Below are 26,824 nucleotides of genomic sequence, written 5' to 3'. Positions count from 1 at the left end.
CGATGATACGCAGACAGCTGATGATGTGAAGGATTGACTGATCTCTTTCGTACGCTGAGCTATTGGTTAAGCTACAGTGAGGGACCTAGTTTACTTCTCGGCGATATAGTGAAGTTATGAATTTTGATAAGACGAACAAACTTACACGTTTCCTTCAGGTGCAAAAATTTGCAATGGCATAGACAATTTATCATTTTGTCACAAACCCGATCGTACATGTTCGAGTCTAAACAATTTCATTCGGGAACTTCGTTTCTGCGAATGCGAAAAATGTTACACGTTAAAAGAAGCGTAAGCCACAATTTCGCGAAAGCAGGAAGCAGGAGAGCGAGATAGTTTTTGTAGAACTGCTCTCGTTACCGAAATGACGAGCATATCCCACAAGTGTTTCTGCCTGAAACTGGCAAGCTCTCGCGATGTTCCCCCGTGTGACATGAACGACAAATACAAGAAGTCGTGATGCATCTTCCGAACTACGCAGAGCGGTAGATAAAGCGAAGAAACGGTAGCGAGCTTCCGTGCTGGCGCAGTTTAACACACTTTCACAACAACAACAACAACAACAACAATAAAAGAGAACAAAACAAAAGAAAATGGGCGTTTTTACATTTCGCCCCCATCGAAATGCGGCCGCCGCGGCCGTGGTTTGATCCCGCGACCTCGTGCTCAGCACGCCATAGCCGTTAAGCCACCGCGGCGGATCGTTTTCTCTCAGTACTGACAATGCGCCGTAACTTCTACAGGGAAAAAAAAATACGAGAAACGATCGGGCGCTCTTAACAGTGTGGGAGATGAGATGAGTGATTCAAAACCATAGCCACTGAAACGATCAGAATATTCTGTGGGCACAGTATTTTCAATGTTAGGCAAGTTAACGCTGATGTCTTCAACTAACAGGACGCGCTTGCTTTCAGATTATAACTTACGCAAAATGGTGTTGCAGGCCAGAAAGGAAATCCCTCACGTTCGAGAAAAGAGAGCGGTAAATGCTCCCCAGAATAACGTTGTTATTGTCATGGAGAAAATAATGGTCTAGTGCAATCCATACGGATTCACAATGTGTGACGTGTAAAGAAATACCTTGTCGGTGGTTGTGCGGTAGATCGGAGGCGATAAAGATTGATGAGCCACCGTAATTACCGGAAAAACGGTGCTAGTGCTCAGCTTCGTACGATGGCAGGCCGAAAAAAATGTAGCCGACTAACAACCAGATGAAGAGCTAAAGCGTTAGCAGAAGGGAAAAAAGTTGTTGACCAGGACGTGATTCGAACACGCAACCTTCTGATCTGGAGTCAGACGCGCTACCGTTGCGCCACCGATTTTTTTTTCTTACATGGTATTTATTGCATCATGTATATGCGAGAGAAATACTATCTGCGGAAAACGTGCAAGCACCAGCCAACACATCTTATATTCATGGCCTAGAAATGGCCTAAAATCTCGTTAAGCACACCCTGCACGAACAAAACTACAAGTAGCTTTGTTCTTAAACAAGTGCCAATTAAGTAACTTTGATCCTAAAAAGGTGGCAACGACAAGCAACGTAACAAGAGATGGTACCAGTCCGGTTGAAACTCTGTCAAGTCATACATGTCTTTCAAGTGACCAATCATTTGAGCGTAGTGAAATTTCGCCGAAACAACAGGTTCGGCGTTTTTGTCTAACATGCGCGTCTTCCATAAGCTGTGTAGTCTGATTAAGAAAAACATATCAAAAGGCACGTCTTCTCCGTGGGGTGCAATCAAGTATCGGATGGTATGGTGATTCAAAATGAAGTCTTTCTTGAGAGTTCTTTGGAGCACATCCCAAAACAATATTGCGTCTTTACAACTTATAAAACAATGCTCTATAGTCTCAGGTACATCACAAAGGCGACAGTTCACAGTGGATACAAAAATTCCTTTTTTGTGCAACCAAGTTTTGACAGGTAATGTTTCACTGTGTAATTTAAAGAAAAACGTTTTTGTACATGGGGATAAAGGCATCTTGCGGACTCGTTTAAGTACGTCTTTCCCTGGCAAACTTGAGAATGTAGAACGGTATAGTGGAGGTGGGAAAATCATTGATATCAAATCTTTGTATAGTTGTTTTCTGGACACTGTGTTGAGATACTCAGTAGAAAATCGAACCATGAGGAACTGCACAGCGAAATATACTTCATACATAAAACCCCACAAACAAGGTCTTTCAGAATATTGGGATGAAACTACCAGATTGGGTAATGCATTGAATAAGTTCACTTGTATGAATGATCGTAGTATCGGGTGTGAAGTATCTCGAAAAAAGAAGAAACGCCAAACAATCTGTCGCACATATAAATGCACTAGGCCAAGTCCGCCAGCACATACGGGTCTAAAGATATTATCTCGTCTCATAGGCTCAAAGGTGGAGTACCACACAAAAGTAGCAAATATTCTGTGAAATCGTTGAATATAAGTCCGGGCACAATGAAGTATTTGCAGTACATAAAATATTTTTGTAGCCAGGAACAAGTTACAAGCCGCCGCCCTACCAAATATTGAAAGGCGGTGCGGCACAAAGGTATCCGCATGGCGTTGAAGTGCCGGTACACGTTCCCGCCAGTAATGTGCACCAAGCTTATATGCATCAAAAGGTACACCAAGATATTTAGGTGGCACGGTAGTCCATTCTATACCAGCATATTGGGTCGGCGTACATCCCCATAAACCAAACCAAAGACCTGAGCTTTTTGACCAATTTATCTGGGCACTAGAAGCCATACCAAATTTTTCAGTCAACGATAGCACCTTGTCAATGATCGGTTTGTCTGAGCAGAAAAAGGCAAGATCATCTGCGTAAGCCAATACTTTGAGTTCATTGCCCAAAATGTTAAAGCCATGAATGTCACTGCATTTTAGAATGCTTATACACAATGGCTCTAAATAAAGGGCAAATAGAAGTGGTGATAACGGACAACCCTGTTTTACAGAGGAAAGAATAGACACCGGCTCGGACAGATTGCCATTAACAATTATATTGGTAGAACAGTTAGTGTAGCACATGCGAACACCGTTGTAAACGACGGATCCAACATTGGCGTGTTCTAAAAGTTTGAAAAGGAACATGTGGTTCACTCGGTCGAATGCTTTTGCTAGATCGATCTGAAGCAATGCAAAATGATCACAGTGGGACGAGCAGTATACTGAAGAGCTTTTCGGACTAGATGCAAGTTTGTTTGTATGGAACGGCCTTTTAATCCGCAAGTCTGGTGAGGTCCAATAAGTAATGACATTGCATACTGGAGTCGATTAGATAAGATTTTTGCATAAATTTTGTAGTCTACATTCGTCAGTGTAATGGGTCTATAGCATTCTACAAACCGCAATTTTTCCTTTTCACTACATTTAGGGATTAAGATAATATGGCTTTTAGTAAAAGATTGTGGTAGGCAATCTTCATCAAAACTAGCAGTAAATATATTAAGTAAAACAGGGCTTAATATAAATTTAAAGGCTTTATAAAATTCTCCAGAGATTCCATCAGGACCTGGTGTTTTGGAAAGCGGTAACTGATCAATGGCAAGTTCTATTTCTTGTTGGGTAAATGGTCCACTAATCACAGATCCATCATCCTCTGAGAGAGGGTTAACTAGGGAGACGAAATGTGTCAGAACATCAGGATTTGGCGTATGAGCTGAGTTGAACAGCGTTGTATAATATCTTTGAAATTCTTTGATAATCTCTTCCGTTTTTGTCACAAGCACGCCATTAGAACGCCGTTGCGCCACCGAGTCACGACAAAACTTCCAAATCCGCATCGTTGTCCCAGCTGCATGCAGTATATGGTTGTCTGAAATGAAAGATCGCAGTGCCTTCTCAGTGCAGTGCAGATGATGCCCTTCATCATCATCATCAGCCTATATTTATGTCCACTGCAGGACCAAGGCCTCTCCCTGAGATCTCCAATTACCCTTGTCTTGTGCTAGCTGATTATCCTATCGCAATAATGCAGCCTACTGACAACCAGATGAAGAGCTAAATCGTTAGCAGAAGGGAAAAAAAGGTTGTTGACCCGGACGTGATTCGAACACGCAACCTTCTGATCTGGAGTCAGACGCGCTACCGTTGCGCCACCGAGTCACGACGAAACCTTCAAATCCGCATCGTTGTCCCAGCTGCATGCAATATATGGTTGTCTGAAAAGAAAGATCGCAGTGCCTTCTCAGTGCAGTGCAGATGATGCCCTTCATCATCATCATCAGCCTATATTTATGTCCACTGCAGGACCAAGGCCTCTCCCTGAGATCTCCAATTATCCTTATCTTGTGCTAGCTGATTATCCTATCGCAATAATGCAGCCTACTGACAACCAGATGAAGAGCTAAATAGTTAGCAGAAGGAAAAAAAGGTTGTTGACCCGGACGTGATTCGAACACGCAACCTTCTGATCTGGAGTCAGACGCGCTACCGTTGCGCCACCGAGTCACGACGAAACCTTCAAATCCGCATCGTTGTCCCAGCTGCATGCAGTATATGGTTGTCTGAAATGAAAGATCGCAGTGCCTTCTCAGTGCAGCGCAGATGATGCCATTCATCATCATCATCAGCCTATATTTATGTCCACTGCAGGACCAAGGCCTCTCCCTGAGATCTCCAATTACCCTTATCTTGTGCTAGCTGATTATCCTATCGCAATAATGCAGCCGACTGACAACCAGATGAAGAGCTAAATCGTTAGCAGAAGGGGAAAAAAGGTTGTTGACCCGGACGTGATTCGAACACGCAACCTTCTGATCTGGAGTCAGACGCGCTACCGTTGCGCCACCGAGTCACGACGAAACCTCCAAATCCGCATCGTTGTCCCAGCTGCATGCAGTATATGGTTGTCTGAAATGAAAGATCGCAGTGCCTTCTCAGTGCAGTGCAGATGATGCCATTCATCATCATCATCAGCCTATATTTATGTCCACTGCAGGACCAAGGCCTCTCCCTGAGATCTCCAATTACCCTTATCTTGTGCTAGCTGATTATCCTATCGCAATAATGCAGCCTACTGACAACCAGATGAAGAGCTAAATAGTTAGCAGAAGGAAAAAAAGGTTGTTGACCCGCACGTGATTCGAACACGCAACTTTCTGATCTGGAGTCAGACGCGCTACCGTTGCGCCACCGAGTCACGACGAAACCTCCAAATCCGCATCGTTGTCCCAGCTGCATGCAGTATATGGTTGTCTGAAAAGAAAGATCGCAGTGCCTTCTCAGTGCAGTGCAGATGATGCCCTTCATCATCATCATCAGCCTATATTTATGTCCACTGCAGGACGAAGGCCTCTCCCTGAGATCTCCAATTACCCCTGTCTTGTGCTAGCTGATTATCCTATCGCAATAATGCAGCCTACTGACAACCAGATGAAGAGCTAAATAGTTAGCAGAAGGAAAAAAAGGCTGTTGACCCGGACGTGATTCGAACACGCAACCTTCTGATCTGGAGTCAGACGCGCTACCGTTGCGCCACCGAGTCACGACGAAACCTCCAAATCCGCATCGTTGTCCCAGCTGCATGCAGTATATGGTTGTCTGAAAAGAAAGATCGCAGTGCCTTCTCAGTGCAGTGCAGATGATGCCCTTCATCATCATCATCAGCCTATATTTATGTCCACTGCAGGACCAAGGCCTCTCCCTGAGATCTCCAATTACCCTTGTCTTGTGCTAGCTGATTATCCTATCGCAATAATGCAGCCTACTGACAACCAGATGAAGAGCTAAATAGTTAGCAGAAGGAAAAAAAGGTTGTTGACCCGGACGTGATTCGAACACGCAACCTTCTGATCTGGAGTCAGACGCGCTACCGTTGCGCCACCGAGTCACGACGAAACCTCCAAATCCGCATCGTTGTCCCAGCTGCATGCAGTATATGGTTGTCTGAAATGAAAGATCGCAGTGCCTTCTCAGTGCAGTGCCGATGATGTCCTTCATCATCATCATCAGCCTATATTTATGTCCACTGCAGGACCAAGGCCTCTCCCTGAGATCTCCAATTACCCTTATCTTGTGCTAGCTGATTATCCTATCGCAATAATGCAGCCTACTGACAACCAGATGAAGAGCTAAATAGTTAGCAGAAGGAAAAAAAGGTTGTTGACCCGGACGTGATTCGAACACGCAACCTTCTGATCTGGAGTCAGACGCGCTACCGTTGCGCCACCGAGTCACGACGAAACTTCGAAATCCGCATCATTGTTCCAGCTGCATGCAGTATATGGTTGTCTGAAAAGAAAGATGTGAGTGCCTTCTCAATGCAGCTGTGCAGATGATGTCCTTATCCTATCGCAACCAGATGAAGAGCTAAAGCGTTAGCTGAAGGAAATAGAATTCGCCAATTACACAAACATGGCCTCCTAGAAGGTGAAACGAAAAAAAAAACTCGGTGCTCGAATGACCCATTGAGCGAAATGCAACTCCACTAACGTGAAACATGGGGAGGTGCGAAGCATGCAGTGATGCACCGCTAATGGGGTCATACTGCCTTAAGCAATGGCTCATAACCCCGTAAACGCGGCCTCCCCATTACGACGACAGAAGATAAGTGAAATTATACGCTGGAATAATGAGCGGCAACGCAGCCAGCTGTGGAAGACGACAACGAACGCGGAAGCAGTGGCACGAGCGCGTGCCGAGCGCGAGCACGAGCCGCTTGCTTACCTAAGACGACGACGACGATTACGACAGGAGACGCCGGCAGCCGGGCGCATAAGGTGTTTCGCACCTAATATTCCCGTTGCATACTTGCAGAGCCAAGTTTCCGAGATGCAAATGAATGAGAAGTATTGAACAAGCGAACCATATAGGCTCCTTCGTTTTCGGGTCTAACTTTTTTTTTAATTCGGGAGACTGATTCGGGGGTGTTATTTTGAAGAATAAAAGAGGCGATAAATCAGAGAGGAGAGGTTCTTTGCCCGACACGAAAACCGAGAAGAAATCGGTGTTTTTTTAATTTCTGGCAGCCCAAATTTTGGGATAATTTTGCTAACTAATACAAACAGTTTAACACAAGCAATGCTATCCTTTTAGACACAAACTTTCTATTTAAACATGCGAAACACTCGCAGGAACAGGTAATGGCAAAGAGCTAGAGCTGCTCGGAAATCATGTGACAGACATCATCTCTACAAATCCTCATTCACAAGCATTATTCGCATTTTCTTTTTTTTTTTTAATCTGCATTGACAAAAACAGCAAATGGAGATGGGTTTGGCGGTGTTTTCTTCTCTTTATTCTACTCACGTTTTAACAACAACAAAAACATCAGTGGCAATTCAGCACTATAAATTCGAGAGAAATGCATAACGGCGCTACTCTTTGGAGTGCATGGTCCCGGATCCCTGATTTAAACCACGTTCACCACATTTCAAAGTGTTCTTCGAGAGCTCATTCGACACGCGTACTGTTTCTTCGAGGGGCGAAGTGCACTACGTGTGTCCAGGTGTTTCACGTAACTTGGGCCAAACGTTAAAAATATGCAAATGGCCACGTAGCTGGACAGAACCAAGGTAATGTCGTTTGCCATCGCTTGGAGATAGATACTCAGATAATTTTTGGCATTCTGCCTAATTGCATAATCAGTCTTAATTAATTAATCAACTTCTCCAATATTATAATTAGATGAAAAATGTCAATGACAAAATTGTGGAGCAACACGAGAAACTCCCGATACAGCTTCCTGTTCCTCAATACGTGCAACATGAAAGTGCTTTTCCAAGCGTGAAAGAAGCCCGCGAATACACGCGAAATGCTTCCATTTTTCGTGGGAGAAATCGGGTTTACACTGGTTTTCATAAATTTTAGTTTGGCCGTGCAAACGAAGGACCCTACTTCGTGTAGAGACAATGGCGTTGCGCTGCCGAGCTCGAGATTGCAGGCGCGACCCCTGCCGCCGCATCTCGATGGTGGCGGAAGGCAAAAACGCTCGTGCACAAAGCCCCCAGGTCGCCAAATTAGTCCGGAGTCCCCCCTCCCCCTAATTCGGCATGCCACACAATCAGATCGTGGTGCGGACACGTAATACGTATCCCAGAATTTAATTAATTTTTCTCGCCCGTATATCCCAGGTGGTTGCGCGTCTCGACTCGCGGCTAGTCTCATATCATGCCCTGCATGTTCAGATTTGTACAAGAAATTGACTTATAGCTTCCCGCGATGTGTGTGTGCGTGTCTGTACGTGTGTGTGTCTGTACGCGGGTGTGTGAATGTGTCTGCACGTGTGTGTGTTTGAGTGTGTGTCTGCACGTGTGTGAATGTGTGTGTGAATGTATCTGCACGTGTATGTGTTTGAGTGTGTGTCTGCACGTGTGTGTGTGTGTGTGTGTGTGTGTGTGTGTGTGTGTGTGTGTGTGTGTGTGTGTGTGTGTGTGTGTGTGTGTGTGTGTGTGTGTGTGTGTGTGTGTGTGGTGTGTGTGTGGTGTGTGTGTGTGTGTGTGTGTGTGTGTGTGTGTGTGTGTGTGTGTGTGTGTGTGTGGTGTGTGTGTGGGTGTGTGTGTGTGTGTGTGTGTGTGTGTGTGTGTGTGTGTGTGTGTGTGTGTGTGTGTGTGTGTGTGTGTGTGTGTGTGTGGTGTGTGTGTGTGTGTGTGTGTGTGTGTGTGTGTGTGTGTGTGTGTGTGTGTGTGGTGTGTGTGTGTGTGTGTGTGTGTGTGTGTGTGTGTGTGTGTGTGTGTGTGTGTGTGTGTGTGTGTGTGTGTGTGTGTGTGTGTGTGTGTGTGTGTGTGTGTGTGTGTGTGTGTGTGTGTGTGTGTGTGTGTGTGTGTGTGTGTGTGTGTGTGTGTGTGTGTGTGTGTGTGTGTGTGTGTGTGTGTGTGTGTGTGTGTGTGTGTGTGTGTGTGTGTGTGTGTGTGTGTGTGTGTGTGTGTGTGTGTGTGTGTGTGTGTGTGTGTGTGTGTGTGTGTGTGTGTGTGTGTGTGTGTGTGTGTGTGTGTGTGTGTGTGTGTGTGTGTTGGTTCTTTTGTAGTTGGTCCGATCTGTTGGGTGTCCGTTTTCGTACTGCCGTGCGCACAATTTCGTGGGAAAGATTTTCGACTTACGTGTGGGACACCAGAGATTGTGCCGTGGGAAAAGCAAATGGTTAAAGCCTGTTATTGGAAATGTTGCATGGCTCTCTGCCATGCCCCCACTCCACAGTTTCTTTTCCCTCTATGAAATTGTTAAAGTTTGCCCTCGAATTTTGCTAGATATATCCTTTGTCTCGTAACTACATTGCTTTCCCAGTATTGTTTTTCCTGGTCTTCTTTTTTTTTTCCACGAGTGACCATGTGACTAATTCGTTCATTGCACTTGTGAATATTCTTTATGTATTTTTGTTCCTTTTCGGCCTGATTCCTGGTCTAACCCCAACAGTGAATTTGTGCGTTTCTTCGTTTTCTCCTTTTCTTCCCCCCCCCTCTTTTTTTTTTTTTTTTTTGAAATAGTCATCATATTCTGGTGCGCGTAGGTTACAGCGTTGGCGTAAAACTGTTTTTACAGAGTTCTGCAGGCAGCTCAATAAACCACTAGCATGGTGGTCGAATTAAGGACGAATTAAGCAGTCTGCTGAGCATGAGGGCGTGACGGGAACTGATGGTGTCACGCACAGAGTCTGCACGTGTGCCCCTAAAAATACGAAGTAAGGTGAGCGGCTTTGGTAGCAACAACACGCAGAACTGTTGTCGACGCCATCGGCGTTTTGCCCGCGTTAGCTCAAAATGCGTGCGGCGTTGGTGACTGTTGCTGGAGCCTCTGATATAAATAGGCACTTGGTGCCGCAGCTAAACGTCGCCTCCCTTCCCTCCCCCTCCCCCACGGCCTCTCGCGCGTCTGAAGAAGGCGCGTTTGCTCTACATATATGGTGATTGTAAAGGAGAAAAGAGACGCCTACTTCTGCAGCCCTTAAGCGAGCACGGTGCAGAACGCGCGTTTGTTCTCCGCCGCGCGTTCACTCCCCGTGAAAGACGCGCCCCTCGCGCCCTTTCACTCGCACATACAGCGTTCGGCGCGCTGAGCCGTGCTCCCTCAAGGGCTGCAGAAGATAGCGCCAACCTTTCCCTTTCCCTCAAGAACCACTTATCATCATCATCATCGGCGACGATTTCATCTCCAAATGACGTTATACGGAACCTCACATAAACATAAAACAGCTTGACGTTTAGGGAAGCAGTATCACCGTCTGCTGAACTTCTCGTGTTTTCAACTTTCAGGCTTTTCGGAAACGCTGCGCGCATGAAGGCGGGGGTCGAATTAGCCAAAGCAGCATACTTTCGCATTTGAATTAGACGAGTTTTTCCTCCATATAATGTTTGGTTTCTCGCCGGGACTTTTCTGTGCGTTCGAATTAAGCCAAAAGTCGAAATAACCGAGTTCGAGTTAATGTGCGCCAACTGTACATCTCTGCTCCGATTTATAAAACAAAAAGATAATGTCTTGCATAAAAGCTGAACGTTAGTGCCAGCTCACAGGTATCCCTAAAGCACATCGCTTCAGGAAATAGCAGTACATTATCTTCAACAACTTCTTCGCTTTAGTTTATTTCATTTAGCTATTCGGTATATGTGCCACTTCACATTATTGGTCTCTCCTCCAGAATGAGTATGTGTCATTGTACGGGACACGTGAGGAAGCTTTAGGTTCAAAGTTATGTGCGTTCCACCGTTGTTGTTTTTTTTTTCGTTTTTTCCTCTGACTTAATACGGACTTGTATTAAATTTGGTGAAGACTGCAACACCTCAGTGACTTTAGCGTCGGACAATGGGACAAACCAGAAAACGAAATTGCCCGCGACCGACCGACCTGCCTCGTTCATCCACAGAAAAGTGCGGGATGTGCACCTCAACCAGGCACATACGTTTTAAGTCACACCGCAGAGAAATAGCGCAGCTCAAAAAAAGAAATACCGAGGAAATTCACCGCAAATGCGCCACAACCAAAACTAGAAAACCAAAACCAACCCGAAATAACCGCTAACTGTTTAAGCCAAGCGCAAACGCCGTTGTTGTGCGTACAAACTTAGGTGATAACCTTTATCTCACTGTAAATAATTTAGAATAAATTATAAATTTGATGGTTAGTAGTTTTCAAGTAAAAATGAATCAGCTTCGAGCTTGAATAAAGTGCCAAATTCCTTGATCATATATACGAAAATCCGACGCATCCGTGTGGAAAGGTGGCTGTAACAGTTTGAGGTTGCGGTCTGTCAAAATTTTTCTCGCCGCACGCACCCCCGCGCCGAAAATGATCAAAATACTCGGCGCGTCTTCGTTTTGAACTTTGCCCCAATATTCGTATACTTCGATGCCGTCGCCTTCGTCGCTCAGTCTCCGGGAGCTGCTCGGAAACCGCCATGAACCACGGAAGCGGCGCCGGTAATGGCTCCACACGACGGTCGACGAAGCTCCTGGCGTCTTGACTCCGGTGTCTTCTTCTTGCCCCAAGGTAATGTTTACACCCCGCGTACAATAAACAGTTGCGCGCGCGTGAAAGGGTATCTTCCATTTTTAAACGCGCCGCTGCCTTGGCCTGCCCTCGGGGTCGCCGATCGCGAACCATCTGTGTGTGGCGCGCGTGATATTCGCGCCTTGCGCGCGGACGCGTTTGTTTACAGTGTGGAGTGGGGGGGTACGTGTTGGGTTCCCCCCGCGATAGAAAAAGAAAGCGTAACATAAAAATCCGGCTTGGTGGATCGGCCTGCCGTTGGCGTTTTACACGCCGCTAGCGAGCCTGATGATCGTAAATTGGCCCTGAACGCAACGGAAGAGGCTCCCTTCGTTCTTAAAGGGTGCGCGCTTAGGACCGTCGACAGCGCGGATATTGGGAGAGCCGCCGGACAGACCCTTCGCTGCGCTGTCCGGACGGACCGAAATTTCCGATGCCAGATGAAGAGCTTCTTCGTCCGACGCTATCGAACCATTGCTGCAAAAGGTGATTTGTGTGCGCGCTCGTAGTACACGCTATCTTTTCTTCCTCCACGTTTGACGGTACGTTCGGCATGCATCTCATTCCCGAGAAAGGTCTTGAATTCAGCTGTGCTGTAGTTGTTGCGGGGGCGGGTTAAGAAATAACGGCGCGCAAAATAAGTGTGTCTCGATATGTGTGTAATAATATGAACACCGTGTAATTATATGAACACCGGGACATCCGGAATGTACCGGGAAGTCGCGCGGTAGTAGGATCCCTAATTTAGTTCACGGGCACACTCATCCTTTCGTCCTCTGCTGTTGCGAAGTTCCCCGCCGAAATGAAAAGTATCTGGCCTAGATATCAAGAGCGCTTTCTTTGATTCGATGCAACCGCACTGAGTGCCTCTGTTGTAGCTGTAAATGATTGCAGATCCGCAGGAATCGCTGAAGTCTGCTGGCTTATAGAGCAGTGTGTACAAAAGGCAAAACAGTACATGTTGAAGAGACGTCATTAGTGGTAATGTTTTGCTGTGGCATCCAAAGTTTCAAGCTAGCGTGCGTGTAATCTGAAATCGCGACTCCCATCAGAGCGTTTCTGACTAAGTACTAATTCTCAGTCTGTCCTCATCCTGGGAGTCAGTATGTGGATACTACCCAAGTGGTACCGAAAACTCATCAGGAGTCCATCCATGGCCTGACAGGCTAACAACCTGTTTTACTGGCGAAAGCACATTTAGATAAGCTTGTGCTGCCATTTACGGCGACATTGCACTCCATGTTTTCCATGTCTGGTGGGTCTTTTTGTGGTTGTAGGTTGTACTCAGCGCATTACTAGATGAATTGATATCTACTTTTGACAAGAGTGGGTGCTTGCAGAAAACCTTAGGGCGCTTGAACGTGCACCAAGTGACATCCTATGAATTCAGTTCCAAGCTCCGCCCTCAAAACCGCGCTGCATCTGGTCCCTGTGCGTCCGCACTGTGAAATGGATCTCTCGAAAGGTGCTGATTGTGAAAAGAGGTCATGTTTGCCGGGACGTCGCAGAGGTAGAGATGACAACAAAGGTAGTTCACTGCACACACAGCATAAGAAAATATAGTGATCCAATCCATGCAAGTGTGGTTAAGTTGCCGGCTTGCAATGAGACAACTGCAAGCAATAATTGTTTCAGTTTACCTGCTGTTTACAATGTATATGAGAAGCATCTTCTAGAACTTTCTGGCTTTGTTATTTGGAATTTTATACCCAACCATATGTCAAAATCTCATGCAGTGAGAGAGAAAAAGAAGAGGGTCCAAGGGGCTTCATGTTTTCTTAGTTAGAGCCATATGAAGACCACATGTTTTCTTCATAAAGTCTCGTGCAGTCTTTTTTGCAGTTCTTGAACAAATTTTTGTTTGATGCGTAAGGAGCTTTTTGAACACTGTTGAACACTAGTTCTTGCTGTCTTGTTACGAAAACATGCTGAGGAATTTAATGATCTATATTGAAACGCTGCTGCATGATCCACATGATCCAACGCACTGCTGCAAGCATCCATATTGTTGTTGAACACACTAGAATCCTTCTTGGCTGTGGGTCCCAAAGGTCTGAACATTGAAATTAGCAAACCTAATTATCTGGCAGATCTATATGAATTCTCTTCAAGTTTGGCAGGCGGTGTATTTGCCACTGGATTCTTAGCTTGTCACTGGACTGTAGTTCACATGCACACAAAAGAATTGGGCCAGTCCCGAGACTCAGTTGAAGTGAAGGTGATGTTTGGCTGCAGCATGCACATCTAGAACACCAGAAAGCTGAGCAAGTTGGTAGAGATTTGTAGCATCGAAAGTCAGGCGTGAATACATAACACGGACACAACGTTTGCGTTTTCCTTCCGTTCTTCTCGCATCCATGTTTTGCACGCCTGGTCTTCCGTACCATGGATGCATGTCCGGATGCAACTGCAGCGGTGCAAGAACTGTGACTGCCACCTATGCAGGATGTCGTCGCTGCTGTTCGAGCCGAGCGAAGGGCGTTGCGGTAGCTGCACGCCACCGCCTTCGTCGCAGCAGAGCCACGGCTACCACCTGGCGGGGGGGCCGCAGGGTGGGGCGCCGCGCGTGCCGCCCTTTGCCCCGCAGCCCCACACGGGGGGTCAGCCGGGAGGAATGCGCTCGCTGTCGGTCACGTCGGCTCACGTGCAACAGCAGCAGTCACAGCAACAGCCGGTGTCGACAGTCACGTGCAACGCGCACGAAGTGTGCCACTACTTTCAACAGGTGAGTACTGCTACAAGCCTCCCTAACTCACTGAACATAAAGAACTTGGGTAGTTCGTCCTGTAATGCGCTGAGTACTTGTGACAATCATAGAAGGACGCACCAGAGAGGGACAGCGGAGAGCTGTCATCCTTGTCTGCTGTGTACTTCCGTGCTTTTCAGTAGTACTCGGCACACTACAAGACGAACAGACACGAACTAGCGCTATAATATAGCTCAGCAGACACAGAACAACAAGGTGGGCCTCCACAGGAACAAAACATGCAGCTTGAGGAAAGCCTGTAGTGCCTACTCCTGACTGTGCATGCTCAAGCCATGCCGGAAAAACTATGTTTTCTTGTCTGATCATCAAAGCGAAAGTCACTAGCGATAAACCGTTTGAAAGGGAGAGGTTAAAGCACTAGAAAAACATGGACACAGACAAAGCACTTTGTTTTTGTTTGTGTTTATTAAGGTTACAGCTCTAACTAAGCCACATCTAACCAACTAGCCCATTAGTACCTGTGAACCATGCACATCGATATCTGTTCTTACAGAGCCCAGTGGTGTGTGTGCCTTAATGTTCGGACATGTCTTACCAACAAACATTTAGCCATAACTCGGCGCTTGTGGTTCAGTAATGCCTGACAGGTATCAGCGAGTTGCATCCAAAGATCATCAATTTGTGTGTTTGCCACACTCGACTCGGGAGCATGTGAACCACGTCTATGTGCCTGCACGTCACATGATGCCAACGAAAACGTGTGTTTCCAGGTTTTCTACGTGTCGGCCATCCTTACCGGCATCGCGCTGGTTATTGCCGGCGCCATCCAGACTGGAGCGCCAGATGCCTCGCTGAACTCCGAGCTGCCCCCAATGGGACCTGGGATCGGCGAGCCACCAGACGGTGCAGTCGCCAGCGGCGACTTGCTTGTGTTTGTTTACATCGGTGTGCTACTCATCGGCGTCAACGTCTCACTGCTGCTGCTGCAATGCTACATGCGCAGCAAGGAGCTGCGACGAGCTCGGCGGTCAGCGATGATGCAGCCGCCTTCGATTCCGCCCGCCACAGTGCACTACAATCCCCTCGTGTCTGTCGGGCCACCGAGACAGGTGATGAGAGAATTCATCTCATTCTAAATCCTCTCCCATCTTTAACAGAGAAGCTGCTAAGCGGAACTTTAAAATGGCTTTCGTGCGGAACTGAGCGCCGGCATGCGACGCTGTGGTCAATATGAGATATAAATGCAGAGCAACTTGTCGGAGCATCGAATTTGCCTTGAAACATATTGATCAATCATTATAAAATAAACGTTCACTTGTGTATGTCTTGTTTGAGTAGCAACAACTTATAGATGCAGCTTTTTTTAACCAGTAATAAAATTTTTTTTTTTACGTCACCTCGTACCTGCTCCATGTTGGAGGTCCACCAGGAGTATGTACTGGCTGCGATGATGATGATGATGTGTGGTGTTTTATGGCGCAAGGGCCAGTTGCGCCGTCAAAAGATAAAAGGAGCCGTCACTAAGAACAGCCAGTCACGACCGCACTTGGACACAGCAGCGACTGCTGCTGCGTTCGATCGAGGCTATGAGCCAGCAAACAGACGCCTAGTACTTGCGAAGAATGTGAGAACTCACTTGTACGTCTTCGCTGTCTTTGATGTATCAGTTGCTCAGATTGGTATACACCTCTGAAGGTTTCTCTTTTTTTTCTGTTTTTGTTTGCTTATTTGTTTGCTTCATGGTACATATGCTTTGAGTTTGCATGCAAAGACAAACTTTAGTTCGGGATAAAGTCATAAGGATAAGTACTGCGAAATGTCTAAAGCACCACCTTTGCCTGGAGCAGAGGTTTTGTAAGCAAATAAATTATGCATATGCTGGACAAGATTAGTGGCCACCTGTGGTGAAAATACAGAAGTAGCTGTCTATGACATCTTTGCCCTGTTTAAGATTGATAAGTGCGGCAGAAGACAACAGGTGGTTTGTAAACGGGGCGCAAACTTACAGCTTTTTATTTTAAATGAAACAAACAATATTCAAATTGTCAGAACAGTTGCATAGTGATGGCATATCTGCTTTCAACGCATTTTAATAGGGACGTGAGAGCTCATTCTGAGTTGGAAGAGCTTCTGTTGAATAAGACATACTAGCTCACCCCAACAGCACTGCCCATCTCTCGCTCCTATCCCCCACAAGCCGCACCCGCAGATCAGCTTGTGGTTGATTGATTGATGGACTGATCGATTAATTGAATTGTCTGGTTGATTTATTGATATAACTATAACGTACTAATCAAGTGACATATTGGTTAGCTAATTATTTAATCCTATGGGTGCGAAGTGTTTTTCTGAAATGCCACTTAAAGGATTAGACTAATGATTTTAATTAAAATAGTGTTCCTCAGGCACTAATGCCCTCATTGCTTTTTTATTCTCCCTTGAAGACACCTCGTAATCATCATTGAAATCCTCTGAATCAGAGTTCATATGAAGTTCCTGAATTTCGCCATCATTAAAAAAATGGTAGGAGTTATTGCGCTGGTCTGCCGTGTAGGGAAAATGAGAGATGTGGGAAACACCAACAGTTAATAATATTTATCTTGCCATCCATCGTATAAAAAGAAGGCCTACCATAAAATTTTAGTTTAACCAACTCCCGAGTAGATGGCGCAAGTCTAGAGATGTTTCACGTTCACGAAAAATCTCTGGCATGGCCAGGGGTTTGCATCGGCAACCAGGCGAGTATGCTTGGGCCTGGCACTTATAGAGTTAATTAGTTGCTTATCTGAATAACTGACTCACTACAATTGAATGCCTCTGCGATGTCGTAGAAGTGGTAGATGATGTTGTAGAAGCTTGATGGTTACAGCAATGGTAGCTCTGTGTTTGGCTGGTTAAGGTCTGCGCCACCAGGTGGCCGCACCGTGCAGGCTGCTCACGTTTACACTAAGCCCCATCATCACAGCGGTAGGTGTATGGAGGGGCTTTAGTTTACACCTCCACCCATCCGTCAAAATGCCCAGCTCGCCTGCAGTTACCGGAATACCGGACACACTTGGCGCTGCGACGGTATGCTCGCAGCGCACACTGCTTGGATAGCTCTCATGGGGGATCAACCGCCAGGCAGCTAGCGGGAGAGGTTGGAGAGGTTTCGCACGCTGGCTCCAAGACGACCGGAAGTAGACGACATGACGTCACATCATGATGCAGAGCCAGTGAAGGTGGAGCTTAACCCCGATCACTCGGTGAACGAGTTGAGGAGGAAATGCATGGATAGGGAGGAGGGTAACTTGTAATCGTCCGTAGATCTCTTTTAGTATGAGATGCTTCACTTAAATTTTGGCGCTAATGTTTTACTGCAGCTGTACCCTACGCGTCTACAAAAATTGTCCAGACCATTTCATGGACCCTTTATGTACACATGAAGCTTGATGACTAAATGTTCTCGCATTTTACCACTTTAAATGCAGCTGATACAATCGGGAGTCAAACCCGCGGTGCCGTTCTCAACAGCAGTAAAACGTAAAACCACCGTGAAGAATAAATCAGCTCGTGCTTTGCCCACTGAAAACATCGCTCTGCTAATTACAGGAGATCTCCCGAACTTTGTCAAGCTACAGAAAGCCGCTTTTAGTCCAGTAAACTTCCCTCTCTTACAAAAATTAAACTGAAATATCATCATCAGCAGCAGCAGCAGCCTATTTTTATGTTCACTGCAGGATGAAGACCTCTTCCTGTGATCTCCAGGTCTTGCGCTAGCTGATTCCAACTTGCGCCTTCAAATTTCCTAACTTCATCTCCCCACCTAGTTTTCTGTCGTACTCAACTGCGCTTTCCTTCTCTTGGCACCCATTCTGTAACTCCGGCTATCTGGTCCACCGGTTATCCATCCTAGGAATTACATGGCCTGCCCGGCTACATTTTTTTTCTCCTAATGTCAATTAGAATGTCGGTAATCCGGTTTGCTCTCTGATCCACACCGCTCTCTTCCTGCCTCTTAACATTACACTTAACATTTTTCGTTCCATTGCTCTCTGTGCTGTCCCTAACTTGCTCTCGAGCTTGTTTGTTAACTTCAAAGTTTCTGCCCCATATGTTAGCACCGGTATAATGCAATGATTGTACGTTGAAATATAACATACGAATATTCAGCTTCATTGGCAGACATTGTTTCACAGTAATGCTATTCCATGTACTAATTCTAATCTGCTGTCTTGATCATGTTTATAATATCACTGATGCTTGATCAGTAAAGTATTTCGTTATTCTTTGTGCTCTATTGCCTGGCACTGGCTCCTTGACCCCGTCAAGCTGTTTGACGCAGCTTTCTTGCCAAGGTGGCCACTAACGTATGTATATATGTTGGAAAATAAAATTTAAGAAAACTGCATCGAACTGAAACCTTCTTCACAGGTGGCCATGCCCTGTGCTGTGGACATCGCATCTGGCATACACAGGCAGCAGCCACAGATTCCATCACCAGGAAAAGCCCAGCGTCGCGGCTATGGCCCAGCGTCGGTCCACAGCGTCGCAACAGTGCCGGCAATGCCCAGCGCCCAGGCCCACTGGCTGCTCACCCCAGGCTCCCGGTGAGCTAATCGCTGAGAGCTTTGCGGCCGAAGGTAATTGTGTCACATGCACCGCTAATGACCATGCTGGACCCCACGCATGTGTTGGATGCAAATCCGTGATGTAACGGGAGTAAACTTTAGTAACACCTCAGTAAAGCAGGACCTCGGAGATCACCCTATTTGGTGCAGGCAATTTTAATTGCGGCACAGTCTCAAGTGATTCAACGTTCGCTTTTAGTGTCTCTTTAAGATTTTCCAGCAGAAATAGCACTCAGGTAAACAAACGCATATGAAGTGATTTATGTCACAAAGTTTACTTATTCCTGAGGTTCGCAGCAGTACTTGAGCGCTGTGCGGTACCACTTGAAACTCTCTCATGGGTGGAAGCCAGGATTTGCACTCCAGGTTTGTAGGGTCCTTATTGTCACCTTCTTCTAGAGTGCTCTCAACCGCAGACATTTACTGACTCATCCACTCATCCATGGCACTAAAATCATTGTCTGATTCACTGAACTCGTGCTAATTTTGTCGATAAAACGCACACGTGGAAAGCGTTGCAATCCTGTCGGTGCTTCAGGCTGCAAATCGCACGAAAATCACTTGAAGCATGGAGATAGGAAAGAAAGTGCTGCCCTCATCTGCAGACATTGCGAAGTACACCTATAAGGTGAAAAAATTCCTGAAAACTCGCACTACAAACCCAAATAACCAGCAAACTCCAACGAGTGCATTGGGAGGGGCCCGACACGTGACCGCAGAGGGTTAAAGGTGTACAGAGATTAAACTATTGATCTCATTGTATATTCTATAACCTATTTCACATGCAATTGCACAGGATTGGCATTTGTGCCGTTTATGAGCTCATAAGCAAAAGAGAGGAAATATGAAATCACTGTGTGGTTGTAGTATGCCTTTGTGACATAGATTTTGCATGCTTTGTCCTTTTCAGAGCGGCCACGGTCGCTGCCAGCCAGCCACCTCCGAGCTACGACAACCTCCTGGTGGTCGGTCACACACCGCGCGAAGTCGCCACGCTTCACCTCATCTAGTCACTTTTTGGCACGCCTCACTTTGGCCAGCGTGTCCGGGCTCAACACTATGTCCTCTGCATTTAACTCTGTGCGAAAAGGGTGCACATTCATAGACATGTTTTAGGTAACGCAACAGGACACAGACAGAACAGGAGGGAATTGGTAAGGTATGTCCGGCTTTTAGGAAGGACATAGCTGCTTTCAGACAGCGTGACAAGGACAAAAATAAGGGAACTGACAGGACATGTCCTGTCAGGATGTAAGCTGCTGTTACATAGAGTGGCAGGGCAAGGACATTAAAAGAGAGAATTGACAGGACAAGTTCTGTCAGTTTCGTCTTGTCCTTGTCTTGTCCTGCTACATGAAATCAGCTGTGTCTTATCTAGAAGCAGGGCACGTTCTGTAGAACATAGCTGCTTTTATGCAGCACAACAAGACAAGTATGAAACTGACAGGACGTGTCCTGTTCTTTTCTTCTTTGTCCTTGTCGACTGCCTATATGCAGCTATAAATCCACTCTAGCGCACCCTCCTCTCTGTCCTGTTGTAGGGTGCACATCAGTCAAGTTTTTCTCGAATGTCTCCCTTCTCGAAATGGCCTCAAGAAGGAGTCTCGACGGAGGAAGGAATTTCTCATCGTCTCACAGTCGAGCTTTCCGCTACAGTGCGCTCAACTTGTATGAATGGCGCTCATAACGACTACCGTTCATAACGATGGGCACACGTCGGTCCCATTTTTGACGTGTTCAAATTCTTTAAACAATCTAAAATTTTTAAGAAGTCATAGGCAAAGAGTGGAAATTTACGACATCATCTTGTGTTTGCTGCTATGGTGTGGTTTACCTTAAACAGTTGCACTTACAGCGATAACCTGCATAATGATTATCACACAAGCACTTGAGTTCTTGAAACAGCCTAAAAGGAGGAAGAAAAGTCTTTGTCAAGGGGTGGAACTTGACTGCATTACCTCACAGCTTTTTAGCTTTCTGCCTTCATGCGGTCAACTTACGATAATAGCTCTTATAGCGATTACTGCTTGTATGAATAGGCATTTTATATGTACTGCATTATGTATTGAAGGTATGTAAGGTCGGCCCAGGTACAATGCTGTACACCGATAACGATCAAATTTTATGGCTTTTTTATTGGTGTTACCAGTATACTGCTTCATATTCACAGTCCGGCAATGAATTGCTAAAGTTGAAGACTTACTTCAGCTAAGTTACTTTCTGTGAGGTTATATCTTTTGTGTTCATTACATTGTACACCCTCTTGTATGCCAGCGCTTGCCCCGCTAGATTGTCCTACACTCCGTTTTATATGTAGCAGGCAATGCTACGAAGATTAAATATACAGTAAAGCCTCGTTATAACGAATTTGAAGGGGAAGTCAGAATTACTTTATTATATTCATTACTTTGTTATGCCCATTATTGCATGTACTGCACTATGAATCTCTATGACGATTTTAAGGGTAATTTCACTTAGTTATATCCATTGTTTCGTTATGTCCTGTTTAGTTATAACAAGGTCTGACTCTACTTCTCTATAGGGATGTGCAAATACAGTTATAGATTGATGTGACAAACTTCAATATAATGAAATCATCAATATAACAAAGTATTTAAGTTTTTTAGCTTTGCTGCCTAATTTGCATGAAGCATTATGTATCTTTAACCTCAATATAACAAAGCCTGTTTATTCGCGATTTCAATATAACAAAACTTCACTGCTGCCATAAAGACAATAATTTGGCAGGCCGCCTAATGCAGCAGGACTGAAACTGGTTCAAGAACGTGCAGGAGTGGTTCAAAACTGAGAAAATATGGTAACTAAGCTTAGTGTTGCTCTCAGAGTTACAAGTTTCTTGCGCTCATCTTACAATGTGTTCTAGAAGTGGGAAAGTCATGCTTTCTAGTCCTACGTTAGGAGTCTCGAGAATTTGTGTTTCTGTCAATGAGAAAAGCAGCTAGCTTTGAAAACGGACAGGACAGGCCCTGTCGTGTCCATTTTCAGTCGTCCTGTCATCTGCGCCGTTTCGCCATAATTTATTTAAACCAACTAGTCCAGCTCAGAATGGTTGCGCAGAAAATACATGCTGAGGAGACACTTACTGCTTGTGGGCAATCAAATTCAATAGTTTATGAGTCGCAAGGACTAGGCTGAATATTTCTGCTGCCTGGTGTTCATATTTCCCAACCTGTACTACGTTCAAACCTCAATTTAACAAGGTGCTTTAACGGGCAGGTTCACAGAGCCTAATGCGTTGAAAGCCTCTGAGCAATTACGGTGAACTCAATATCTCACTCATTCAATGAAGTTTTGTGTGGGAAATATGGGGAAAGAAACAGGTCGCAGTAGTACTGTTGTGTTCAGAGTGCCTCGAAAATTGTTTACTTATTCCTACAGTAAACCAATTGGCACGACAGTTTGAACTGAACATCACCTGAACTGTAGAGCAGGTCTGGCGACGCTTGCCAGCTCCTGCACCACAGCAGTTTTGGTGATGCTATCACATTGCTTCAGTGGTATAATGCTGTTCATTTGTAACAAATTTAGCCAAAAGGAATGTCTGTTGCAGCTGGCCTTTAAGTGTTTTTGATTTAACAAAGTTTTCGATTTAAAGAAATAATTCCGTGGTCTCACTGACTTCATTGAGTCATGGTTTAACCATGGTATCTCTGATCGTTGTAGCGCTGTACAGATTTGCTGTCTACGGCTTAAACTGCTCGGAAACTCAACATTTTTCTCAAATCTAGCAGTTCACAAACTTTTTACATTAACTGTACAATGTTTTCATCTGTCCCATCCCGTAATTATTGTTTACTACAGCTTGACCGCAACGTGACGTTGTCGTGGGAAGTTCAGTCATATTACTGAGAGTCCAATAGGTGGCAAAAAGAAAATGACCAACGTGTGTCATTCGCTGCTTTGCAGTCCTTGCAGGGCTGACGTGCAATAAAATATTTTCGCGATTTTTCTGCCGACATCGAGGTAGCTTGTGCGGTGAGTGCTGTCATAGCTTTCTCGTTGTATAACTTTCTCCCATTGTAGATGCTCACCCGCACCGACGAGACACATGGCACTCGCTTCTTGTGGTTGAGCCTTTAAACCGTACTTTGAGTTCTTTACTGTGACCTGGTGGCTGAGTGGCCCCTCTTGCCTCGTACAGATTGCTCATTTTCTATGTCAGTTTCTTTGTGATATCACTTTTTTTTTTGTCTGTGCTGAGACGTAATGATCTGAACCTTTCTTTACTGGATGAACTCGACTCAAACGCTCAAGCGGGCAATTGTGTTCCTGTTACAAGTTTTGTTCCAAGTGCTGGCAGTAGTTTTCTTTGATGTGTGCAACAATGTTGAATTCTGTACCTGAATGCAGATTTTCTTTTTATACAGTGCGTTGAATGTGCAGTGTCGATGCAGCTTTTTTACTCGGTGCATTCGATGAGGAGGTGCTTCGTTTATGTTTGCCGTGCTGTATTTCTGCTAGCGGGCTTCTACCGTTCCCTCCCTTGCATCTAGTCTTTTAGGTTCTCTTTTTTACAGTTGGCCACAAAAGTTTACGGGACACGGGATGTGTGAAAAAAAAACCATTCCCTATGAAGGATGAGGGCATAGCCACAAATTAAATGTTTCAGTCTGTAGTAGCCTTCGAGACCTACACAGTGAACCATAAACCTTTTTTTTTTCCCTTTAAGGACTGCCTTGAGACACAGTAATAAGACCATAAAAATGAATGTAACCTCACATCGTGCAGAAAGTCCAGTAAAACTCTGTGATGACCGTCATCCTGACTCCTCTTGCTGCAGTCAGCATGCCGGTCACTGCTGAAGCTAGGCCATCTGAGCAATGACACCCAGACGTGTCACGTGCCAGGGCAAGTCCACAGGAGATGGTGCACTTCGACTTCTTGTGCCAGAGTCGTAAAGTTGGGGCAGGTGGCGTGGTCCTTGGTTAAAGCCCTCACACTTGCAGGCGACAGCACAAGTGAGGGCTGTCCCAACCTACATCTTCCTCAGGGAAACTTCCTTCAGCCTTGTGAGTTTGCTGGGTCATCATCATCACCAGCCTATATTTATCTCCACTGCAGGACGAAGGCAATGATTGTACACTTTTCTTTTCAACGACAGCAGTAAGCTCCCAGTCAGGATTTAGCAATGCCTTCCGTATGCACTCCAACCCAATTTTATTCGTCTGTAAATTTCTTTCTCATGATCAGGGTCCCCTGTGAGTAATTGACCTAGATAAACGTACTCCTTTACATAGGAGCTGACTGGCGATCGTGAATTCTTGTTGCTGGGTAGGACTCATTAAATTTGAAGCACCTCGCCTTAACAGGGCAGAAGTTCACATTTGTTGTGGAACACGTGCACCGTAAGCTTTTGTGGATGACTGTTCATTCATCGCTGTTGTATGTACATTTTATCACTTACATGATGCTGTTCCTGGTCGGGGCCATTCTCTTAAGTGGGGTATGCCTCTTTTAGTCACTAAGTGGTCCGAGATTGCTGTTTGTTGAACGAGCAGTGAGATTTTCTTGCTTTATTTCAAATTTTATTGAAAGAAATACCGCTAGTGAATAACTGCACAAGCAAGCTCTCTCTCTCTCTGCTTCTGTATCACAAAGCCTTCAGAAAGAGCTTGGCCAGCACGTTCACTGCGACACTTTGTGCACAAGCCAACGAAAACAACTTTTTGAGTGTTTGTGTGTGTGAATGCACGTAACCCTAAAAACGAGCTTTCTCACGGCGCCCGCGGCGTCTGTGGCGACCACGCGACATGCCTCTGAGGTCTTTTTCCAGTGCTGCATTACAAGAAGATGTCGCACGGTTTTGCTCAAAAGACAGTTCTATAGTTTTACGGGATGGTCATTTGTTCTCGAGAGTCCGTTAAATAGTTTTAGCTTTTCCGTAATCGTAGTCGAGTTTTTAACGGAATACCGAAACGCTGGAGATATCGACGTACGCAGCTGTGCTGGTGGCGCCATCTTGTGAAACAGATGTGAACCACAGCATGGAGAGCTTTATTTGGGGCAACCATGTGCAAAGTTTCTTCTGGTGCAAGCGCATCATCAGCAACACTCATCAGTGTACACGGGATTTATATTTTTTTTTCCTTCTGCAAGAACAATGACACACAGCAAATAACTTTTTAACAATTTGTGGCACTGCCAACGTTACTCCTGCCATTGGCATCTTCATTGTCCCGTTATCCTATAAACTGTAGTGCATTTATGGAACAGGTTAAAATCTGGCTCTCTTTTCACATATTTGGCTTCCGATAAGTGTGAGAGAAACCAGGATTTGCCTCACTACATACACTCTTCAACGAATGAAACGGGGTAACTACAGAGCACGCCCTTCCGTATGTTCTGCACCATTTCAAGTGCACACGTCTTGGGCAAAGTTAAAAACTTGCAAATTTCACAAACACCTCCGTGCGTTTCACTTTACTCTCAGCGAACTGCTTCTCTGAACACAATGACACAGTGTAAAACGTGGTGAAGGCTGTGCATGACATTTTTCAACTTAAATAAACATGCACCATGGACAAAACATTGCGAGATTAGATAGCCTCAAGATGCAGTTATCTCAAAGATGAAGTTCCTGTGGTAGGCTGAGGTAAATATACTCGTCATGCTGAAGAATGACATGATGCTGCTGTGTTTGTCACTCTGTTTTGACAACGTCTTGCAGACAACATATCCGACTGCAGCAGATATCAGCAAATGGGGTGCAAACAAAATTTACGACGCTGAAAAGCTGCATGAAGGTTGGATAGACTTCAGGTGTCGTTATTTCAAATGTCTAAGTCCTCACACCCAGCATATCTGCGGCATCCAAAGTAAACATATTTATCTATTCAACTACTGTCACAGCTGTGAGGTATTACAGAGAGGAGTGGGAATGTGAACCAAAAAAAAAAAGAGTACATTTCGTCACAAGAGGTCAACTGCAGACTTGAACGACCAAGGTACTGTGAGGGAGATATGGTGGAGGTGGGCAGGCGATTCCAGTCAACACTGGTTTTTGGGGACAAAAGAACTCGTAGAAAAACTTGGTGTGACAGTTCGGCATACCAACTTTGAGGTACTGATCAGCGCACAATGATACGTAATGAGGGATGGAAAAAATAAGAATTGCTTTAAACATAGTCATCTCAAAGAATAGTGTAGTGTAACACGTCACTATTTCTCAGTAACTTCCTGCAAGCAACATATTTCAAGACAGACCTGTGAGCAAATGGAATGTACAAAAACTTGAGCAGCAGCGGTTGGTGAATTCTACCTCAATTGGGTTTGTTGTATGCTTACACCTTTAACTATCCATTCTATGGATATGGCAAAGTATCATGCCATCATGGGAACTATGGAGCCAGCCGTGCCACGTTTTCTTGTCTTGCAGCACAAGGAAATTGTCGCAGTGCGTTTCTCTCCTATATACACACCCCTGTTGAGCTTGTGATGAATTTCCACGTAAGAAAAACAACTGTTATTTATTGCTGCCTCATTCGTCATGTTCTTGTACAAACATATCATTGTTTCATTGTGTCTATAGTATGTGAACTGGTATACGTCTGTTGCTTGCCAAAACCAGGGGAATCCATTTTTGGCCCTCCCCGTCTACGTACCATTTTATGATATACGTGCCGGGCGTGTCTGTGTATTTCCATTTCATATTGTTGGAGCATTTGTTTATAAACATGTCCTACTGAAATACTTCTTGCGGCCTGCCTCATTTTCTCTTTTCCTTAAAAAAAAATTTGAGTTTTTATTTTGTTTCTTTCAACATAGAGAAACAACTGTTTAGGGAGGTGTTCCTGTATGCATCTGCAACACATTGGGAACTTTTTTTTTTTTTTTTTTTTGATGCAGAACTAGCTTTGCGCTAAAATTCAGGACACAGTAAGGGGGGACACACACGCGTATGTCCACTTACTGTGCCCCATGTTTCAGCGCTTTGCTAGTTCTGTTTTAAAAAAAAATCTGCAAATCGCACACTTATGTGACTATTTGAGATCGAGGTTAGAAGCTCGAACATTGATGAGCTTGAGCTCAGCAAAGCCTGATACATAGCGCTCATATTAGCGAGGATGAGTGGG

The 26,824-nt window shown here is 45.2% G+C and overlaps 1 protein-coding gene and 8 non-coding genes across 10 annotated transcripts; 1 reads left to right on the top strand and 8 right to left on the bottom strand.

Moving 5' to 3' along the window:
- Window positions 1–1,247: 1,247 nt before the first annotated feature.
- Trnaw-cca (transfer RNA tryptophan (anticodon CCA)) lies at window positions 1,248–1,322 on the bottom strand. Its single transcript has one exon. It is a non-coding gene; the product is annotated as a tRNA-Trp (tRNA).
- Window positions 1,323–4,028: 2,706 nt separating this feature from the next.
- Window positions 4,029–4,100, bottom strand: Trnaw-cca (transfer RNA tryptophan (anticodon CCA)). The gene has a single exon. It is a non-coding gene; the product is annotated as a tRNA-Trp (tRNA).
- Window positions 4,101–4,373: 273 nt separating this feature from the next.
- Trnaw-cca (transfer RNA tryptophan (anticodon CCA)) lies at window positions 4,374–4,445 on the bottom strand. The gene has a single exon. It is a non-coding gene; the product is annotated as a tRNA-Trp (tRNA).
- Window positions 4,446–4,719: 274 nt separating this feature from the next.
- On the bottom strand, window positions 4,720–4,791 carry Trnaw-cca (transfer RNA tryptophan (anticodon CCA)). The gene has a single exon. It is a non-coding gene; the product is annotated as a tRNA-Trp (tRNA).
- A 273-nt stretch (window positions 4,792–5,064) lies between these two features.
- Trnaw-cca (transfer RNA tryptophan (anticodon CCA)) lies at window positions 5,065–5,136 on the bottom strand. Its single transcript has one exon. It is a non-coding gene; the product is annotated as a tRNA-Trp (tRNA).
- Window positions 5,137–5,409: 273 nt separating this feature from the next.
- On the bottom strand, window positions 5,410–5,481 carry Trnaw-cca (transfer RNA tryptophan (anticodon CCA)). The gene has a single exon. It is a non-coding gene; the product is annotated as a tRNA-Trp (tRNA).
- A 273-nt stretch (window positions 5,482–5,754) lies between these two features.
- On the bottom strand, window positions 5,755–5,826 carry Trnaw-cca (transfer RNA tryptophan (anticodon CCA)). Its single transcript has one exon. It is a non-coding gene; the product is annotated as a tRNA-Trp (tRNA).
- Window positions 5,827–6,099: 273 nt separating this feature from the next.
- On the bottom strand, window positions 6,100–6,171 carry Trnaw-cca (transfer RNA tryptophan (anticodon CCA)). The gene has a single exon. It is a non-coding gene; the product is annotated as a tRNA-Trp (tRNA).
- A 5,005-nt stretch (window positions 6,172–11,176) lies between these two features.
- Window positions 11,177–26,438, top strand: LOC119453236 (uncharacterized). 2 transcript variants are annotated; one of them, XM_037715261.2, is made up of 5 exons: window positions 11,177–11,414; window positions 13,860–14,139; window positions 14,892–15,230; window positions 18,535–18,710; window positions 19,642–26,438. In XM_037715261.2, the coding sequence occupies exons 2-5, from the start codon at window positions 13,861–13,863 to the stop codon at window positions 19,739–19,741; spliced, it is 894 nt and encodes a 297-aa protein (XP_037571189.1). In that variant the 5' UTR covers window positions 11,177–11,414; window position 13,860; the 3' UTR covers window positions 19,742–26,438. The 2 variants fall into 2 exon arrangements, with proteins under 2 accessions (XP_037571189.1, XP_049523605.1); XM_049667648.1 differs by lacking the exon at window positions 11,177–11,414 and adding an exon at window positions 11,632–11,900.
- Window positions 26,439–26,824: the final 386 nt, after the last annotated feature.

This window comes from Dermacentor silvarum, chromosome 5 (assembly GCF_013339745.2).
Source record: "Dermacentor silvarum isolate Dsil-2018 chromosome 5, BIME_Dsil_1.4, whole genome shotgun sequence".
In the NCBI taxonomy this organism is placed as follows: domain Eukaryota; kingdom Metazoa; phylum Arthropoda; class Arachnida; order Ixodida; family Ixodidae; genus Dermacentor; species Dermacentor silvarum.
This window is presented reverse-complemented; position numbering and strand designations above follow the sequence as displayed.